Source organism: Lepeophtheirus salmonis, chromosome 5, assembly GCF_016086655.4.
Source record: "Lepeophtheirus salmonis chromosome 5, UVic_Lsal_1.4, whole genome shotgun sequence".
In the NCBI taxonomy this organism is placed as follows: Eukaryota; Metazoa; Arthropoda; class Copepoda; order Siphonostomatoida; family Caligidae; genus Lepeophtheirus; species Lepeophtheirus salmonis.
Genome location: NC_052135.2, coordinates 60450234 through 60472423, shown reverse-complemented (window position 1 = coordinate 60472423; position 22190 = coordinate 60450234). Strand labels below are relative to the sequence as shown.

Here is a 22190-nt window from a genome sequence, read left to right as displayed (position 1 = left end):
CACATCTGTGACATTCATGTAAGGAGGTTTGAGTTTATTATTCTTGGATTGATTGCTTCATCTTCCATGTTAAGTTTCTTCCAGCGTTTTGCCACGAACAAGCTTGGTTGTGTTTATACTTTTGTTTTGGTCCGGATTTTTTTTTGTTTTTTCCCATACCACTGAACAAATTCATATGAAAAAGGGGGTTGTTGGGCCTTGTTGTAAGAAATTAGTAGTTTGAGTCATGGAAATGACCCCTGCGTGAAGAATCCAGTTTGCAATATTTCCTGAATATCTTTTCAGATCGCCTGTTCAAGTTAGGGCATGTTCTTTATAGTACTGATCGACAATTCTAAGTTGCTCTTTCGAACGCGTATTTGATTCTTATTGCCCAAACGTCTTCGCTTTGCATGCGTCTCTTTAACCAACTAAGGTTTAGATTTTTTCGGAATACTTCTGTATCGACTGAACCCAAGCCCCAGCTATTAAGTGAGGTAATAAGGAGGTCGTTCGAGATATACTGTAGTTTGTCTCTCCAGACAAGGTATTTCTTGAAGTAGTCTATTATCTTGAATATTTTTTTTGGAAAATGGTGTGTATCTGAAGAGATGAACAATTTTTTTCATAATTCACTTTAATGGAATGTTCTTGGGATATCAACGAGACCACAACGCCAAGGAGAGTACTTGAGGATATATGCCGAAAGTTGGGAAATAAGGATTCGACCTCATTTTTTTGAGAGGTGACTAATTCTGTTTTAGTTATGTTTAATTTCAATCCTTATGTTCCTTCAAATTCAGCAAGTTCATCTGTACCATTTATTAGCGAGATTTGTATGTCACCTTGTGATCTTGTTGTAAAAATTGTGAGATCATCTGCATATAGATCTATCGTTATTTTTTAGGCCTTTCACGCGATGTTTCGAATCAATTCTTCAATAGAAATCGTTAATAGCAATCAGAAACAACAAAGAAGCGAGAGGTTCCCCTTGTTTTCATCCCTTTTCTATTAAAAACTTTCCCTTCGCATTTGGTAAATCAAGTCTTGAGAAAGAGTCTCTAAGGACACAAGATATCATATTGATGAATGTAGGAGGAATACGACTACTGTATAATTGGATTATTATGAATTCGTGACTTATCGAATCAAAGGCTTTTTTGAAATCGATTCGGAAGGCAGCAAAGATTAGTCTGTTTGACTTGGCTATTTCTATAGCATCTTGAAGGGATCTTGGAACGTCTTCTGCTAACCGGCCTTTCATAAAGCCCTTCTTTGCTGGAGGTATGATGAGATGGAGAGTTAAGTTAATTCTTTTGTTAAAGATTCCAGTGGGAATATTGTACGATGTGTCAAGAAGTGTGATAGGTCTGTAATTTACGAGGTTGAGAGGATCCTTCCCCTTTTTGGGAATATGCGTTATGATATCAGTGCTCATGAACTGGGGCACAACTCCATTGTAAAAAAATTCATCGTAGACTTTTTCTAAGACTTCGGATAATGGCTTATTGAACGTTTGATAAAATTCAAAATGGAGAGCCGAAGATCCAGGAGATTAAACTTTTTCTTGTAGTCTACAATATATTTATTTATTTCATTTCGTGAGATTGGGAGTTTGAGTTGGTCCACAATTGTTTTTGGAATAGCATTTGCCTTTGTTCTTACACCTGTCACTGCAAATGTTCTTGGCTTGTTGCGTACAACAATTGCATTTCGAAAAAAGAGTACATTTATTACACTTAAACAGAGCAGTGTAAAATGAGTGGGCTTCTTACACAACTCGTTTTGGATCTGTGGTTATTTTTCCGGAAATAAGACGAAGGGCTTTAATATTTTTATGTATTTGTTTAGAGCTCTCTAGTTGTTTAATTTGAATTTTTCCTTTAATGTTGCGCTCTATCAGTTTGCTTTGCATTCTAATGAGATACCCTCTTTTTTTGGTATTCTAATATAGAATTCAGTTCATCTTCGACATTGATATCATAGATGTTTTGAGTTTCTTTTAAGAGTGCTAGTTTTTTTAAACTTGTCTTCTGACTGCTGTTGCTTCCATTCCTTTATTCTCTTCAAAAACTCTTTAAGGTCTTTTCTGTCTAAAAAAAAAAAATATATATGCTTGAAACGAAATGTAATTATTTAATAGTTAAGAACAATAAACAGTTAGACAAAAATTGCGGTACTTGTTGGAACTGTTCCCTTTACAATATCTCAAATTTCTCCTCATGGGCTAGGCTCTGAATTTTGATACAATTAAACAATGAAAACTGTCTGCATTATTACAAAAGTAATGTTCTTCCAAAAACCTTCTTTCGCCCCTCAAAAATAATTTACATCCAACATCTGTAAGAAAAGTTGGGGGAAAAATTATTGATTTTTTCTACAATAATATACTGCATTATACTTTATAAAATTGTGATGTATATTTTAGGGCTTAAGTTTATTTGATGTTAGAGAAAAATGTACTGTCAAGGGCCTTCCTTAAATATATGTCAAAAAGTGTTTATATGAGTGTTGGGTTTCGGTTTAAAAATTATAGACCGGACTACGGTCGTTATGATTTTTAGTGAACCAAAATAAGAAATAAAAATAAATAATTATTAGATTAACATTATGGATTAAATGTCCATAATGTGATTATTATATATAGATAGAACAAAGCATTCAATACAAAACCAGCACTTAAAAAAATAGAAGATTTTGTTTGGTATAATCAGTCTTTAACATTTGAGAGTCTTCAGCGTGGAACTGAAGTACATTAATGATATATTGATGCATAGATAAGTAATACAAGGAGTCCTATTTTCATATAATTATTTTTTTCAGTTCCGTTTTAAGTGGCTTTTTATAGATGGATTTGGATCAACATTTCGATCCATAATGTTAGTCTGTAGACCGATTTTTTCACGACCTGTTGTCTCACCTATCCTTATTTAAGCGTAGTACAAATATAATTTATACAATGCAATTAAATTCATATTTCGTTATTGTAGGTCGACGTTCACCATTGTGGACCACACATGACGTCATGAACAATTCATCTATAGATTGAGTCATTCCATAAGAATTTCGTTGTCATATTTTGGCAGGAGTTTTTTCCTTATTCTAATTGGCGCCTAGTTTTTTGCTTGGTTAATTAAAAAAAATAATATTGCACACATTTTTAGATTTCATAATATGCTGTTGCAGGTTATGGGTCTCCAAAGCATAAACTGTGACCAAATATGTCCTTAAGGTGTTTAATATGACCCACGACTGCTAACAAATTATAAATTCAACGCAGGAAAAATGAAACAGTTTTGCCCCTTGGAACTTACTGAATTAATCGGGGTTGACCCAAAGTCTTGAAACGCTAAAATGCAAATAATAGCGTTTTCTATTTGTATAAAATTATTTGATGAATAATAGTTATTTATGATTTATGCAACATATTTAACTTTACGTTATATGTAGTGAAGAAGTTCACAATTTCGAAACTCACACTACGTCATCAACAATTTATGTACGTAATTGATATTGACTGATTTTTTGGGAAGACTCTTCCAACCGAAAGCTAACAATACAATATATGTACATATTTTTTATGAACAGTAGTTTTGGATTCGAGTATTAGTCGAACTCGGAAAAAAAAAAACTCAACTTTTTTAAAGTCAACAAACTTGTGGATTCTTTTCAAACTCCTCCAAAAATATTATTTGAAGAACACGGTTGAACTAGAATAGTTAAAATTCTTTTTTTAAATATAGATTAATCTCATCTCCAGTTGTTTCTACATTTTGTTGAGTCATTATATATAAATTTTGCTGTCATACTTTTGGCGGGAGTTTTTTTCTTTTCTTTTGTCAGCACCAAGTTTTCTGCATTTTTTATTTGACAAAAAAAAAAAAAAAAATTATCGCCACCATTTTTAGCTTTCATAATATGCTGTTTAAATCAAGCATCTCTGAAATATGACCCATTGGCCAAATATGACCCTTAATGTGTTCAATTTGATTCATGAGAGCTAAGAAATTCTAAAATGAATCTTCCACAAAAAGCTTTTAGCAGGAAAAATGCAAGAGCTGAAGCCCTTGGAAATTACTGGGGTAATCAGGTTTGAACCAAAGGATTGAAACATTTTTATGCAAATAAATTTTTTCTAAAATGACCTACAATAGTTAATTAATAATCATTATTTATTACCATACTGAGATAGTCCAAATTACTTAACTGTTGAACATAGATTTGACGTATTTTAAGGTATAATCCATATAACTTAAAAAAAAAACATCAAATTATGAGCAATGGAGGGATTTATAAAAGTTATGAATTTTCTGATTTAGTATTTTTTGTACATTTGTTACATTTTCATATAAAAGGGTATGTTCGATGAAGCTTTTTTTTAAAAACCAATATCAATGAAGTGATGATTTTTATGACACGAATTTCAGCTCTCTAGCGTCATTATCCGCTTCGTTATTTGCGTTCAAATCATTTTGCAAATTTCAAATTATGGAAGTGATAAAGTGAAGCAATTAATGGATTTTCATAAATTCCACCAATAACTTATAAAGGACACAAGTGTCACTGTTATTTACATTATTTAAAAAAATGCATAGAACGAAAAAAATAAGCTAAATTTACCTATTGTTATTTTGTTACAAAGCCGTCTTGGTATAAAATTTTATGTGTCCGCTTCAGGCAATTTTCTTAGTACCCCTGTAAATATAATATTTTTCTTTCCCAGATATCTATACTGAAACTCGATTTGGCTCAATCCTCAATTACTAAAACTCCATTATTAAGACTCAAATCCAACACTAATATATGGTGTAGGACCTAGCTATATCAATCTAGTTATTTACTTCATGAAACCGCTTTCAATAGTTAGAAATATTTATATCTTTGTATACCCTATTTACATAAAAAAAGCGTGTATGGCAGATGAAAATGTTAAGAGTCGTATTGTAAATTAAAATATATTATTTTATACAAAAATAGTAGAACATTTTTTAGTTGTAGTATCATTGATTATTACTGACAAATATTCGTCAAAGTAAAAAAAATAATATAATAGTCAATAACTTTTAAAAAAGGGTTCGCCTAGGGGTTTTACTCAACAACACTAATTCTATTTTATTCCAGTATCTAATTGTATTGTGAAAGGACTGACCATGATATTTATCTTTTGTAATGGCTTTGATAGCTATAAATATGTATTTGCATCAAAATATTTTAAATAAGGTATATTCTACTCGTATGTATTTGTAGATATACAAAATATTTCAAAATTTTGGATGTATTCCTCTGTCAAGGTGTCCCACTGCTGGCTGCTTTGAGGGCCTCAGTTTTTGGATTATGCACACTGCAGGCCTTCCCCTGACATGGACCTATAATTTGTAGTCGAAGGGTTTGGCATCAGGCCTGTAAGGGGGCCAAAAGTGTCAAAAAGAGTTTCAAAGAGTCTTGTAACTGAAGAGATGGGTTTTTTTCATTGCTGGTGTCAAAAATGGCGTCTTTACCCTCACAAGGATCTTTCCACCCATTTTTTTGATAGTTTTTTGGACAGTCTGATTTGAAGCCCCGAGATCTTTTGTATGGATCCTCATGGACTTGAGGGGATTGGTCTGGGCTATTTCCTTTAAATACTCCGGGTACAGTTTGGCGATTTTGACAGAGCCCTTCTTTTTTTCCAACGTTTTGGACTTGCTGACGGCATAGGCAGTGGTCCTGGAGACACTCAAATACGTGGAGTACGGGAATGGAAATTCGACGATCACGTTTAAGTGTCATTTTCTCGACTTGTAAATAAACTAGAGAGATCAAGTTTGTTTTGGTTTGTAACTAATAGTTTATGCTTTAATACATCCAAATGTAAATTAATTTCAATCACTCAACCTTTATGAATGATTGAATTAGCAAGTGCTCAGATTTGAATGGACCACCCGGTAGCTAATTATATTGTAAAAGTACAGACTATGATATTTATCATTTGTAATGGCTTTGATAACTACGTATATGTATTTGCATCAAAAAATTAAATTAACGTATGTTCCATGTACTCATAGATATCCAAAATATTTCATATGGGCGAATAAGTGAACAACAACATTGTAAAGTGCGAGTCAACCAATTGTTTTTTGATAAATGAGCGTAAGTTAAGTAAAATACCCATATAACAACAGCTTTATGATTCCAAAATGCGAAAAAAAGGGAACATCTGTGTGATTACTTTCTTTATGACCGGGCAATTTGCATTTATAATGGGCACTTATTATGTTTTTCTATAGATGGGCTTCCTCAATATAATGCTCACTATATGTTAAAAAAATAATATAGATATATATATGTATAATGTACATACGCATAATTAAAGTGTCTGAATAAATTGAGGTGGTTATTTCTTGGGTTCCTTTATGTATCCAATTATGTGTCCATAATTGCATCTAGAAAAACTGTTGGAAAAAAATAGATTAATGATGACTCACGTGCGACATGAATTGTGATTAAAATTAGGTGTATTTATCGCTCTTCCGTTTATTGGGTGTCGGCAAACGGATGAATGAATTTTCTTTTCCTAGGCTGTTGTCATTATTATTTAATTATTGAGGTGTAAACTTCATTTTTACTAGATATAATTGTGCACAAAATCAGATTGAACATTTGTGTGTGATTAAAAGACCGATAGGATTTGTTCTGAACGCTATAAAATAAGATCTGATAAGCAAGCTACCACGCTACGGAACACAGCCGAGAAAAGAGGATTCCGATAAATAATCATTTGTAAACACTATAGTCTAAAACGGTTGAAGCTTCCTGTCAACGAAATCATCGAGTCCTGACGTCTTTATTATTGAGCCCATAGTTTGGCTCATGTATAACATACACATAACTTTAGGGATGACTGCGTTTACTTTTTACTTTTTTTATACCTGAGTCGTTGGTGGTATAGCCCCCAACTAATCCTTTTTAGCTCTATTCCAAGTACATCCCAGATTTTTTCCTTCTTTAGTTAGGTACTTAAACTTTTTTTCAAATCTCAATTTCTCACCCAAAACTTTAATCAAAAATCATTGATTTGACCTATTTTGAATACACAAAAAAAATATTTTTTTACTACGAATGACATACTTATAATAAATGGTTGTAAATCGTATGTATAAAAAAAGAAACCAAAGATTAACATGGCAACCCTGAAAATTGGAATAATATTTGAGAGGAGAGCAGATTCGCTGTCATGACGTTCCATGAGTTTGCATCCACGAGAGGACGGAAACAAGGAAAAGTCTCACTCCGAATCAAGCAAATCAAAGGCAAGAATTACTACCTTGATGATCCTCTATGGATTCTATTCTGTTTCTAACATAGACTTACATTTATAACGTCCCAACAAATCATCAGGGTTACTCTTCCTCATTCAGGGACACACACACTCATGGTCACACTTTATGCTTAAATGTTCTCTCCCCAATAACGAAAAATATGGGTAAGAGCTTTTGAAAATACAAAACACTCTTTAAGTTGCCAACAATTTAAAAAAACTTGAACCCAAAAAATACTAAGAATTAACTATCCTAGTTAAGATCAATCACTTGGTTATTAGTATGCCACAAACAAAATCCACTATTATTTCAAGTTTTTTAAAGAACTTTAACAAGAGATCTGCAGCTAAGGGAGTATGAGTAGGAGCTACCAAACTTGACTCAACAAAATATAATTGGGAAATTGTTGCAGACCCAGTAATTAAACTACTTATTGTTAAGAGTTATGTCAAGTCCTTGAAATTCCGCATCATCATCGTGTTTTAATGGGCAAAACACTTTTTATTAACCACACTCCTAATAACAATATCACCTTTTTGAGCAAGTCATGTACCCAAATGTAGCTTTGACAATTTATAACAAGGCCACAAAAAGAAAGAGTTACAATAATCCTTTTTGACAACTTTATTTTGTATTTAAAATAGTGTTAGGACACTTGTTGAAATATATTGTATTTTTATTTCTTGGAGAGTCCAAATTGAAAAAAACAAAACAATCAGGTGCACGACAGTTGTACTCGAAAGACATTTTCAATGCTTTTTAGACAGAACTTATGCAAAATTGTCTGCTAAATCTGATAAACTGGTTTTTAAAGCTGTGCGACTAAGGTTTCTTAAGAAAAAAACGGTTTAAAAAAATCTTAATTGTAAAACCGCACCCTTTATATACATATATATAAATGATATTTTTGTGAGAGAAACTCTTCTCCAGATATTACTTATATATATACCTATATATACAATAAGACGTGTACAGTGTACACACACAATTATGACTCATTTCTAAATATCCCTCCCTTTCCCCGCTAAAATCCCCTAACCTAAATCCTAAAACGAGTAACCTTTTTTGGATATACAAATATATAAACTTTCAGTTTACTATAAATTTATGAAATAAGTCAAAGTATATGTGAAGCCCGTCAACACAAAAGCAAGTTAGAATGATTTATCTCAAAATTGATGTGGATTACATTCGTTTTTTTTTCCCACCAATTATTCTCAATTTTTATCAACATAAAATTCTGATTAACCCTTTGGAAGCCTCGTAAATTGCACTTTGAATAACCAAAATTAATTATTTCTCTACAAAAATGGGAAATGGATAGATTTGAATTGAAAGCTTATACTTGACCAATATTTCAATATAAAGGTTTTACTCTATAGCGAGAATTCTTGGGTCATTCACACAAATTTGAATAGAAAACCTGTCATTCACTGAAAGATGTTTATGAAATATTAGGTGTATGGGTATTGGTAGAGCCAGATGGATCCATAAGGGACATTGGCCTTCACTTTAGAGGAACTTCTACTTTTAATAACAAAAAAAAATACGTCATGACTAAAAATATTTCTTGGTCTAAATTTTCGAATATTTATAAATTTTATTCGTCTTTTATAAAAAAAAAGTTGATTTGGTTCAATTATTCAAAAAGTTTTCAGTCACAAATTTGATTTATTTATGAAAAATATTTCTTTTTTCTAAATTAAAAAACAACTCCACCCCCCTCTAAAAAACCTGTAAGCACCTCTGATGATGTCATTATTATACAATTCGGTCAAATAACTTCGTCAACGTTGATATATTCGTATTTATGAAGCAAAAATATTGAGATTTTCTCCTTTTCTTGATTTTTATTCAAGAGTGTTTTTATGTTGACGCACCATATCTATATTGTACATAAATTCCAATAGTCGTAAAATATATATCTATGAATTGAAATGACGTATTCAGAGGTTTAGTAAGATGTATTCAGTAATATGTATGTAGAATGACTTATGCAAATCCATGGAGCCAATCCCAGGTTACCTTCCTTAAAACGTGTACATAGAACATTCATTATTCATTTTGTGATCTCTACTACAAATGTTTGTACTTTTGATTTAATAACAAACGCAATGCTTAAGGAAGCCATAGATAAAATACTTTATCCTTAACAACAATGAGATATAAGTATAGTAATATATATGAACAATGTACATAAGTCCATGGCATTGGACCCTCTATCAAAATGTGTTTCACCCCTTACTTAAGTAGTCCATAAAATATAAAAATATCTTGTGTATATTTATAAGTATGCTGTTGGTGTTATCGCACATGAAATCCAGAAGAGTTTGAACTTATCAGTCTGAAATTAAGTAAGTAGAAGGATAAAATGTTCCTATGATATTTTTTTGGGCCACCGAGGTCATTTAGGGACTAGTTTTAACCTATTTTCCCTGTTCTCTCTTTCTGTATCTCTCTTTCTGTATCTCTCTCCTTCTCTCTGTCTCTCCCCCCCTTCTTTTCTCCCTCTTTCTGTTTATTCATCCCTTTCTATCTCTGTCTCTTTTCTTCTTCATATATTTACATTCTCCTCTGTTCAGCCCTGCAACGCGTGCACAGTCTGCTATTATTTTATAAAACATCATACTAAATTCTTTCAAATGCCTTTTCCAATATATATTAAATTTATTGAGATTGTTTGTTTAACACAGAGCCGTCACTAAGATTTTCGGCCATTTTTATAAAATAATATTTCTTGTTATCGCCCTTTGAATAAAGTGAGTCTATATTTCATTTAAAGAAGCCTTTAAAAAAAGTCAATCTTCATATGTATTACTACCATTGCTCACAATGACGTAAAATACGTTTTGGGGTGTACATGTGATGGGGGAGGGATACTCCCCATCCAGCGGTGACGTAAGTTTTACATACTTTTTTTTTTGGTAATAATGGTATAATTTGTTCAATTCACTCTTTTGTTTCCCTCCTTTTTTGGACTAACAAAGGGCTTTTTTTAGAGTAGAATAATTAATTATGAATTAAAAAAAGGAATAGGGAATGAACAAACTAAAAATATATATTCTCCGCAAGGTGTTGTGCCAGTAATTTTTCATAACACCCTTAGTTTGAGTAATATTATCACTCAAGGGGATGTATTATTTTGGTTCAAGATGGCGCCACTCTGCCACTTTGTTTAACAACTTATTTAAGTAAACACGCTCAAGCCTTATTGAATTATAAGAATTGTGTGATGAATGAATGTCTCAAGGAATTGAAATATAATTTAATTGTTATTAGAATAATAATTAAATAAATAAAGTTAGTTTAATTCCTTAAAAAAATCATTTGAGTTTTATCATCTTTCATTTCCTCTCTATTTTACTAATAGAAAAAAAACCTTCAGTTGGTCAAAAAAAAAAAAAAGTTGGGATTAAAAGTGTGCGTGTTCCAATTCTCCATGTATTTCCATAAAAAAAAGGACAGGTAGCCAGATCTGTCACGGTTTTGAGTTTAAAGTGTTAAGTGTTTAAAATCATTACATTAATCTCTTTTAAAAATACACAAAAATATATATATTTTCGAATCATGTTTTTATAAAAAAAAAATTGGACTTTTAAGTCGAATGAAAATCCACTCAACCCACAAATACTGGGCATATCACGTATTTATGTGATATCCTAGAGAGGATGTAAAAAGAGAACATTCTGGCAAAAGAAAATTGTTGTCTTATATCTTGTGTCTTAACCATTTTTTTTATCGCAATTCGACAAAAACGACTTGACTAATCATAGGAAGCTGAAGTGTTTTTCATGTTTGATCATCTGCAGATAAGGTGATGCAAAAAATGTAAAATTAAATCATTTCTTAAACTTGATCAAAAATACTTCTTTAGTCAAATAATCTAAAGTTATATAAATTTTATTTTGATATCAAAATTATTTAGTCAATAGAAATTGCATTGACGTCACTTTATTTTACTAAACATATACGTCGTCCACATTATATCTATCCCTATACAGCATATTAATATATATAATATACATCTGTTACACCCACAGTTAGTAACTTATTGGCTATTGCCAAGTTAAATAAATAACAAAACAATTGTGTCTAATAAAAACTCTCTGGTCAATAAAATGTCACTCTTATAACTAAATCCTTGCTCAAATTAAGATATACACTGTCTATATGATAGATTTTATCCTAGAAACTAACAATCACAAATATTCATTCCTTTCTCAATTGCTTTACTCACCTATTTAAAAACGATATGCTTAGTTTGAAACGTATAAATTGGGTTAGAAGTGTAAGATTTCCGTTTAGAAAAAATCATAGAAGACCGAACCAAAAAAATATTCGGTCTTGGACCGAGTATCAACACTAGTAATTATATACATACACTCTGTATTAAATGACCAAAGATACATGCGAATGACATTGAATCTGTCGTTTCTCTTTTGTGCACCTGTGCACATTTAAAGAAAATAACTTTAGTGGAATAATGTTAAAAGATTGAGACATGACATAGATAATTTACTTTTAGTTTTTTTTTTAAATCATTTTTTTGGGACTTGATACTATAGACATTACTTTTTGAATATAATTTTAATTAAATTTATGCCACAGAGAAAGAATTATAGATTAGTAGGGGCATTCGCCCAAATATTATTTTATATTTAATTTTAAAACCTGTATAGTTTAAATGACTCTATAATAAATTGGCTAACGAAGTATTTTTTATAAAGTTACAATTGTAAATTAAAATAAGTGTTAAAAAACAATTTAATTAAATACATGTTCCCCAAAAAGGTATTTTATGAAATTAATAAAAGAAACCCCTGCCAGGATATTTTACAAACCTGGAAGTATCACGCAAGAGACTTTATTCCCACATGAGGAAAATAGAAAAGGAATAATTGTTTGAAAAAAAAGAGTCAACGTTATTCTTTTATTCCATTTTTTCAAGAGGGGAAATACAAAAAAAAAAAACTAAGCTACATGCCGGATTATTTTATGTGTTTAGAATTCCATACCCCCACCAGACAAAATTCCTGCAGACGCCCTTGTCTAATCAAGGGAATTTTTCATTTGCAGTTCTATATAATTGAACGACAGAAAATTTGCATAAAATTTGTCTGCACTATGAATGCGACTGAGGAAAAGGAGTTATAAAAAGGTTTTGTCAGGTGAAGGAAAAATCCGTCTTGTGCTTTCATAATTAATCTCAATTTTGCAGGAACTTAGTTCTGAATTTCTTCAAACAGTCTTTTTCTTTCTTGAATTTAAATTTTGTTAAAAAAATGAATTACAAATTCTAATTTGCAAAATCAGGCATCATTTTCATACATGGCATTGGTGTGTAGTCTACGTATGGCGAACTAATTTGCAAGAATATGACATGATCTTGTTGATTACATATAATTGAAGGGCCCCTTCTTCATGCACCGAAACCAGAGAATTTTGGTTATAATGAAAAATATATATATTACACATACAAAAGTATATTTGTACAGGTATTTCCAATTGATTAGTTTTTTATTTTGCCAATTTTTTGTTGCAAAAAATTGGCCTTCCATTATATTAGTAGTTTTATTATTCGTGACTTTTTCTCTTTAGCAATTGTTAAAAAATATAATAATAAACTCGAGACTCTTCCAAAAGAATAATTTTAAATATATAAAAAGAGTTTCAAATTTCATATTGTGAAAGGGTTTATTTTCCTTGTAATGAAAGGAAGTACTGCCCATTGTTGATATTGACCGATCAATTTCATGACAAATATTACAATACCAATATACTCGTATTAATTCGATCAGATTGTGTTTCGCTATAATACAGTTTTTTCTTAATTTCAAGCCCCTTTTAATAAAATCCATTGTTTAAATACACGCAAAAAAATGCTAGGTCATTGTAATAAAATTCTCAAAATCATTCCAACATATGCGTAGAATTAATTACCAGGTTATTCAAATTATTGGTGTTACTTATATTTTTTCTCGAAGCAGGCGATAAGCTTCATAAGGACATCCCCGAGACGTTCAGCGTGAGCTTCAATACCATGGACAAGTTTAGGGACATGTTTAGAAAGGGGGGCACTGGTGTCCCTGATAAAAAATATCAGGGAGGCCAATAACAACAGGAACACCAGCCAAGATGTCTAGCTCTGATTGAAGCCAACCCTTCAACCTACACAAGGAGGCTCTCCAGGGAGCTAGAAGTTCCTCAGAAGACCATGATGGAGTTGCTTAAAGAGAACTTGGATATAAAAAGCCTTGTTATGAGCAGATTCCAGAAACGTTTCGAGAGTTGCAGAATCATCAATAATTTTTTGAAGAAAGATATGAACGGCCGCCTCATATTTTTCAGCGATGAGAAGACCTTTTCTGTGGACAAACCCGTACATAGGCGTAATTAGGGTACATTGGCACCTATGACAAGGAAGCTGCCCCCTCTGTAAGGGTTGTGGCCAAGAGCAAGCACACCCAGAACGCTATGATGCTTGGCTTTGTTGGCTCAAATGGCAATTTGTTCCCTCTCATCTGGTTCATGGGGACCGTGATCACCGTTTCATAGATGAACACCCTCATTTGGAAGGTTATATCAGTTCTAGATGCCACTTACAGGCCCAACGAGTACATCTTGACCAATGTGGGACTCCATCCCAAACCAGCAGTGTCATTCAAAAATACCTTGTGTGAAAACTGGGATTTGGAGGGTTCAGTTAAATGATATTTGGCCCCCTCATCACCGATCTTGAACCCCCAGGAGTTCTTCATCTGGAAGTACGTAGAGTTCAATGCTTGTGCTGTCTTCTAAAACGATATCGATGATCTGAAGACTGTTGTCTCTGGTGTGGACCGTGTTGAAGGACAACTACGTCAATAAAGCCTGCTCCACCTTCAATAAGGGCCTGGGGATGTACATATCTGCCGAAGGTTCATTTTCGAGAAATAAGATATTAATAATTATATATGCAACTTTTCATTAGTTTCATTTTTAAAGCTGCTTCACACTGAACAACTCAAAAGTTAGTTAGTTCTAAAATAGACCTGGGAAATTATGGTAATTTCCTTCCCAATTTAGGTGAATGTAAATTGTATTTGGGCAAATGATATTTGAAAAATCCAACAAAAAACCGTCATCACAGAGTTATCTTTTCTATAAAAAAATCATCCGAAAACATATTTAAGAAAAAAAAAAAAAATCCAAATAATATCCTAATCCTGTGTCTGTTGGTATATTCATATAAGGAGGTCTTTTGACAAATGAACAATAATTCATTTCATATTTAACTAAATCTTTATATCGGAGAACAATATCTTCTTTACATTCTTCAGACATAACTTTTAATAAACCTTTTAGAAATGACTATATATTGTATATATATAAAATTGGATGTTAGATAAAGCATTTTTTTAATGATATTTTTTTTCTGGCATCACACTCTCATTATGATTTAGTCAACTGAAATTGGTATAATTAGATTGTATTTGATTAATGGATCATAATTTACGCTGTGAGTGTGAAATTATTGTTCGTTTTTCAGTCATATTTATGTCTGAGTGATTTCTCAAGGAGAAATGAAAATATCTGTCTCATTGTGAATGTGTATTTGTAATTAGGAGTTTTCCCCCTTGAATGAACTATATTTAAATTTGCAATGTACCATACATTTGTGGTTCATCAACACAAAAGTAAGCTAGAATTGTTTTTATCAAAATGGAGTCATAATTACATTTGTATTCTTTGACGAATTATCCTTCCTTTCTATTTACAAATTATTTTTAATAATCCTTGGGTTCTGTCGCAAATTGCACTTAAAGTAGCAAAAATTTATAAATTATTTTGAAAGCCCAAATTGGGGTAATTATGTGTCTTTTAAATCCAATAAAAGTTTTAGACTCTAGCTAAAATCTTTACGTATCTTAACTCATCCCGAAAATTTGAACACAAAGCTATAATTAACTCAAAGATGTATATAACAATTGAATATATATGAAATAAAAAAATTAATTGGAATTTTCTCTTGTACTTGATTTTTTTTCAAGATTGTTTTAATGTTGACGCATCATATGTGTACAATATACATAATATGTAGTATCGTATTGTAATTTTTCTTCATTTTTAAAATTTCTAAATCAAGAAATTTCTTCGAGGAAGATAATTTGACGCAGGTAATTTCTTTTTTAAATAAAATCATTCATTAATTTTAAATATTTCTTAGTACATAAAGAAATAGGATATTCAGCAGAATGAATGAGTTTAATCAAATATCGAAATAGCCATTGCAAAAACTTATTTTTTATGAACAAAAAACATATTTCCATGCAAACTGGGGACCCAAAACTTGCAATAACACTTAATTATAATTTCTTTTTAGTTATTTTTAATTAAGAAGTGTCATTACTCAACCAAAAGACGGCATAAACAAAAATTATCCTGTTTTTTTTTAATCCCATGTCTGTAAGTCTAAAAATGTGGGACCAATTACAAAAAAAAAAGGAATGCATGTGCGATCCCCTCCGCTTCAATGTCAGTACTGAGAAGACTGTAAATACCGTTGGTATTTTTACCGGGACTTCTTACAATATCAAGAAGTCCATTAAAGCCTCATACAGCCAAAACTTCTACAGCAACAATATGACTAACTTCTGACCTCCCTACATGTGGCTCTCCTCCAGCCCTTACTTCAACCCCCTGGACCTAGCAGTTTGGGGTGTCTTGGAGAAAAATGTATACCACACCTCCCATACAAATTTATATTCGCTCCATGCTGCCAGGATCACAGCGTAGTACGCCACGGACACAGCCTTCATTGTGAAGATCTGTCAACCTGTTTGCTGGCGTGTCGATGCTGTTATTGCTTGTAAAGTCTTTTGTAATTTATTCATGCAACTGCAAGTTTTGGTCCCCAATTTGTATTTAGTAACTATCATTCTTGACATTCACCAAAATATTGCAATTTAATATTACCTTACATTAGTTGAGAGTGTATTAAAATTTTATTTTTTTTTTTTAGCTTAAGCAGTCAAGTCCACAAAGCCTTTTATTGGATAGAGTTTCTCTCAAAGGCCAAGGAACATTTTCTTGTGAAGTATCCTCCCTACCAAGTTTTGACACTCGACAAGGATCCGCTCAAGTCGTTGTGGGAAGACTACCAATGAGTATACCAGAGATTGATAGCTCCAATCTTGCTTCAAAAAAGTTGAAAGAAGGAGATGTGACCTCCTTCAATTGCTCTTCCTTTGGATCCATTCCACCTCCAAATATAACGTGGTTCATAAATGGAAATAGGGTAAGGATACTTATAAATTTATAGGGTGACGTCTTATTAATCACATGACGTATAGTGAGTAGGTAAATAATGTTATTAAAATCCGATATTCAGTCACGATTAACAAATTAGTTTGAATTAAACATTTCATTTGTTCAGTGGAATGATTAATGATGTACGGATTAATCTAACCATAGGGTGGTATTTGAGGGCATGACACGAATGGGTGTGTTGTATCAATGGTTTTATACAAATACATCTTCATTTTTTAATGTCAAGCGATGTGGGGGAGCTCAAAATATTTTCATAGTATAACTATAAGTAGTGATGTGTCTGTCCTTATTTATTCAGTCCAGTTATTCCCAGTCTTAAGACCGATCCTTAAGACCATGGATCTCTTTTTAACTCTCAGCACAAAAAATGATTAAAAAAGAAGAAATAAAATTGAGTTACGTCATTACAACCGAACTTTATCAGTTTTAGGACTGATATGCAAGACTGAACTGAACCGGTCCAACTCTAAGCTGGACGGGACTGGAGTCTTCAGTCCTTTAATAAGGATCGATACAACACTAACTATAAGTACATATAATTATGTTTATACAATCTACATTGTAAATAATAACTCTGATTAATGTGTCAATAAAATGTATATTTGTAGACAGATTACGTTTTATCTGAGGTACTTATGACTTTAACTGAGGGAGATATTTTTTCATATACATGTATAACTTGTATGTACATAAATTAGGGTAATTGCAAATATATTTGTCTCTAGCTCGTCGAAGTTTCATGATATCAGGTTCATCTTCTGCGTATTCATACTTACTAAACCAGTGGATTTTGTTATGTTATGAAAACATTATTTCAGCGTGGAAAGTGATTGTTCAGTTAATTCAAAACGAAAATCCCATGGTGCAATTTCCAAGAACATATAAGTTAGGAAAGTCGCTATTAAGAATACCTTGAAGAAGTTTCAACTAACAGTATGATTCAAAACAGCCCCTGAGAAGTGTTGGGCGAGATAAAAAAAAACACCAAAGGTCCTTAAGATTGTGAGATGTCAATCTGGTGTCAAATCAAATGCTAAGAACTACGTTGAGGACGTTCCCGAGGCTCATGTCAAGCCCTGAGGCGAGAAAGAGTTAAGGGGAACAAGCCTTGAACCTTCCTGAAAATGGAGCTCTTTCACACAGCTCCAAAATCTCGCAGGAATCGCACACAACGAATTTTCCAAACTTTTGGTAAAGGCCCTCCAAGCTCCACTTATTTAATAAACTACTCTTTGTGGTCCATTCTTGAGGCATCGATATGAGCAAAGCCTCATAAGAATTTTGAGAGCCTGAAGGCTTCACTGGTTAAGGCATGGAGCGAAATTTGTGAATTTTCGCCGTCTGACGGTAGCTATGAAGGCTGGAGGTTATATGTTGTACAAAAAATTAAATTAAAATTATATATACGAATTTTAAATGTCGTAATTTTACAAATAAACTTTCTATCAACGTTTTTCTGAGCTACCCTAATTTCTGTTCACCCTGTATATATATGTCAATTCTATCAAGGGGACTATCCAGAAGATTCTAAGAAAATGGTCCATACATTTTTTAGTACTAGGGAATTTAAGAGGTTTTTTTTTGTTTATAGAATTAATTAGTAATAATTAACAGGGTCGTGCAAAAGTTTTGATTCAATTCGCTGTCCTGATTGATGGTCAAGAAAAAATGATATTACAAATTAATTATATAAGTAAAAAACCACAGTTAAATTACCTATTACAAAAAATTGTAGGCCATTTTCTCGGAATCTTCTTGATAATGCCTCAGACTTTCATGAGATACTTGGAGTAAACTAATAACCTCTAAAGTTGTAAGGTCCCTTTGTAAGTAAGTAAATTTGAAACGTATTTTAATTTCATTTTTCAATATGGATATATATGACAAAATATTTTTGTATAAACTTGACGTACACTTTTTATGATTAAAGATTGAAATTCTATTGTCTTCAAGATACTTGAGAACCTTTTTGATTGACAGTCTCTCTCAGTCTTTCCATTTTTTGATATTTTAAAAGATAAAAAGTTCCAAACTTTTGAAGTACTATGTAAAAAGTAATCTCGTTTTGTTATGGGGGGAGGGGGGAAGGCAGGATTTGAGTGAGTCACTATTAATACAGTTGATATATATATTTCTACATGAAAAAATATTAGGGATCCGAGCCCCTTGGCCCACCGGAATACAGTGAAATAAGGTATATAAATACTTTTAAGGATAATTTTTTATTTACTACTATAGATCCCGAAAACCCATATTATTAAGAGCTATTTTTATAAAATAAACCCATATATTTTACAAACTTTGAACTTTTCAAAAATTATGGGTTTCAACATATCCAAATGAGGAGGAGCAAAATCAAAATTAAATTTACTTTGATGCCATGTTTTAAGACATACATATTTCAAATCCCATAATAAGACATAAAATATTCTTCTGAAATATTAAAATTAATCGATTTAGAATCGCTATGACATTGATAAAAAAATATTTTACATAACTTAAAATGTTCGCAAATTCTAATCTTTGATCCTTAATTACTAATAATAAAAAAGTCGTTAAAGAATAGAAGCTCTTGGTACTTGCATTCCATCACTCACATAGTTTCAAAATCTTTGACTTTACCTACTTATAAATAACGTGGAACTTTGTGGTCATCAGCGGTTACTGTAAAAGACCGTAAATAGATTTTGGGAGCCAAAGAAAAACTAAAGTCTTCCTTGCTCACCAATACGTTTGAATGTAGGGATAAGTAATTAATAAGAGCACTAATATTTTGCAAATCACTAAATTATACTTTTTTTTAAATGTATATTCACGAGGATTTCAACAAATTTCACATACCTTAATCATGCGTGTACACCATAGAGAAATAAATATATAGAGGTGAGAAGGCATGCAAAAGACAGTTTTATTGCCTTCAGCAGTCCATGTTTGTCGTATAATGTAAGGATATATTTGATATCTTATTCGAACTCGGAGATTTAAAAGAAATAGAGATACAACACTTTGAAAAAACCTCATATTCGGGATTTTTAGAGTTACCGAAGTCAAATAATTTTGCCGTCACAGGGAAAACAAAGATTTATTTTAAATAAAAGACTTGTTTTAGTCCTCATTGGACAAAAAATTTATATAAAATTTCAAAAAAAATCTCTTGAGACCTAGCAAAATAGTTACTTATCCACACGGATTGGTTCGGTAATTTTGTTTAGTATGGAATTAACTCACGAATTCATTATACCTACCCTTCTCTGTTCGAAATCTAAATTTCTCCGTCCCCATAATAGATCCTGAGAATGAAAACATGAATGGGTTGGGATACAATTCAAAGTTGGGTAGTTTATTATATGTTTGATGGACCTGGATCTCTAGGAAATTTATGGAAGCTAAGACCAGGTTTAGGGCTCTTATTTGAGCAACTCTAAGTTTAACAATATAGAACCATGATGATATTGTCAAATGATAATTCAAACCAATGAAAACTAAAAAAAAAAAAACTGTTAAGATATTATTGTTGAAACTAATACCAAAAAACTAAAGCAAATACTTTAATTATAATTTATAAGTGCTGAACGAATCGTTGTAAATAGTTTGAATTTTCCTGTGCTCTTAATCTGCCGATTATTTGTAAATGAATTAATAACGCCGAAACAGCCATAAATTGAAAAACCTAAATGGGTATTCCTTTAAATAGAATCAAAATGGTGTTTTAAATAATTAAAGATGTGCTCAAGTCAAATCAAGTTCGATTTTTTCCATCGGATTAAACATATCTACAATTACACACATTACAACAGCTCTACAACATTTTTAAAGATAAGAATGTTTTTTTTCTATTTTCTTAAGTAAGCCCAAGATCAGTAGGTCAGAGACGTTATTTTCATGAATATTTTATTGATACACACGCCCAATTCGGTGACGTCATATATATAAAATATCTGGATATATAAATATAATTAATGAACTTATAAACAGAAACACCTGACTATATTGTGTTTTATTAAGCTAGGGAGCGCTTTTATTTATCGCCTTGGCGTCATATCTGCCTGGCCAGGGTAAAAAATGATGACTGACCTACCTTGTCTCTAAGCATCTTGAGTAAGCCAAGCAGCCAAGAAAAAATTCTTGTCATCTCGATATATTTTTTTCTCTATGGTGTACATATAATACGTGTATGGACCTTATATTTCTAAGAACAATGCATATTTTAATCTTCAAACCTCAACAATTATCAAAATAAGGAGGTTTTATGAGTTATTATATGTCTTGTTTGTAGCAGAGAAAATGCAATTAAAAATTAAATTTTGGTTGCGTGAAAATTACTAATGTGTCATTTTTATCCTCCATACAAGAAATGTTATAAATCACACAACTTCTTTATTTTGAAAGGGATAATGGTTGAGGTTTGGAGATTATAATATACAAGGTTCTTAGAAATAAATTTTAAGTAATTTACATGCATGGTAACCCACCTTTACGAGGTGAGTTATTTCATAAGATATTATACTTATTAAATAATTTTTTTATTGATACACCCTTGCCAAAAGAAAATAAATTATATTTGAATATTATTTTATAATACCCATGAATAATTATCAAATAATCATGACATAAATTGATATTTTTATACTATCTACATTACATACTCTGGTATATTCCCTGGAGTCAAAAGTAATTAGTTTATACTATCGTTAAAATATTTATGGATAAATGTACGTATTTTCTGGTCGGTGGAGTCAAAAATACACTGGTCACTTTTTTCTCTCCCTCTAATAAACAACAATAAAATATGGCCATTTTTATTTTATTTTTTTACAATGTGACCATTTAAGTCAAATTTACAAAGTGCAACATCAAAAACTCAAATATTAAAATTAGAAAAAATAAAATAAATAATTCAAAAATCCATAGATATTCATAGAAAATTGAATTTTTTGGAAAAAAAAAATTGAAAAAGTAATTCTTTTTTTCAGAAAATTGAAATTTTCTAGTAAAAAGCTAAAATTTCATTATTTTTTATTTTGAGGAGGGCTACAGCCCCTCAAGCCAACCCCCTGCAGATACCACTGCCATACCCATCTTGACTCATTTAAGACAGTCATCACGAGGGGTTGGAACACATTTCGGACTGAAAAAATTTACTTGATCCGTCATAGTTTCACAGAGCGTGTAAAAGCTGTGAATGATGAAGGCATTTTTTATTGAAATTTAGAAGTTCCTTAGTGCAGGGGCGCAAGCTATCTATGACACCAATTTGGTGCAATTTCTTTGGGGAAACACGGCCACATAGGTAGCTGTTCTTATTTGTTTGTTAGATGCGTTGTTCAAACCTGCAAGTTGGAAAAATGGAATCAATGTAAAAGTTTGTTGTACCAAATATTTGGAAAAAGCAAGAAGACGTCCTTTGAATCTGCGGCGGGAGCGACCGCATAACAGTTACTGGGACGTGCTAGGGACCAAGGTGAAGCCCTGGGTCTGCATCGTTGCCAACGGGAGGATATATACGAGGCAGCCAGGACTCAGCTCCCTGCTACTTCTGGAAAAAAGTCTCAAATGCCTCCAAGACAATTTTGACAATTTTTCAGAATATAGTTTTATTTTTAA

General features: G+C 31.8%; 1 protein-coding gene across 1 annotated transcript in view; it reads left to right on the top strand.

Annotated features, from left to right (window-relative positions):
* The window catches only part of LOC121117594 (uncharacterized), a 637532-nt gene that overhangs the window by 589481 nt on the left and 25861 nt on the right, over positions 1 to 22190 (top strand). Inside the window, exon 3 of the mRNA XM_071888878.1 lies at positions 16279 to 16554. Within this exon, the coding sequence (XP_071744979.1) occupies positions 16279 to 16554 (276 nt within the window). The remainder of the gene's footprint in view (positions 1 to 16278; positions 16555 to 22190) is intronic.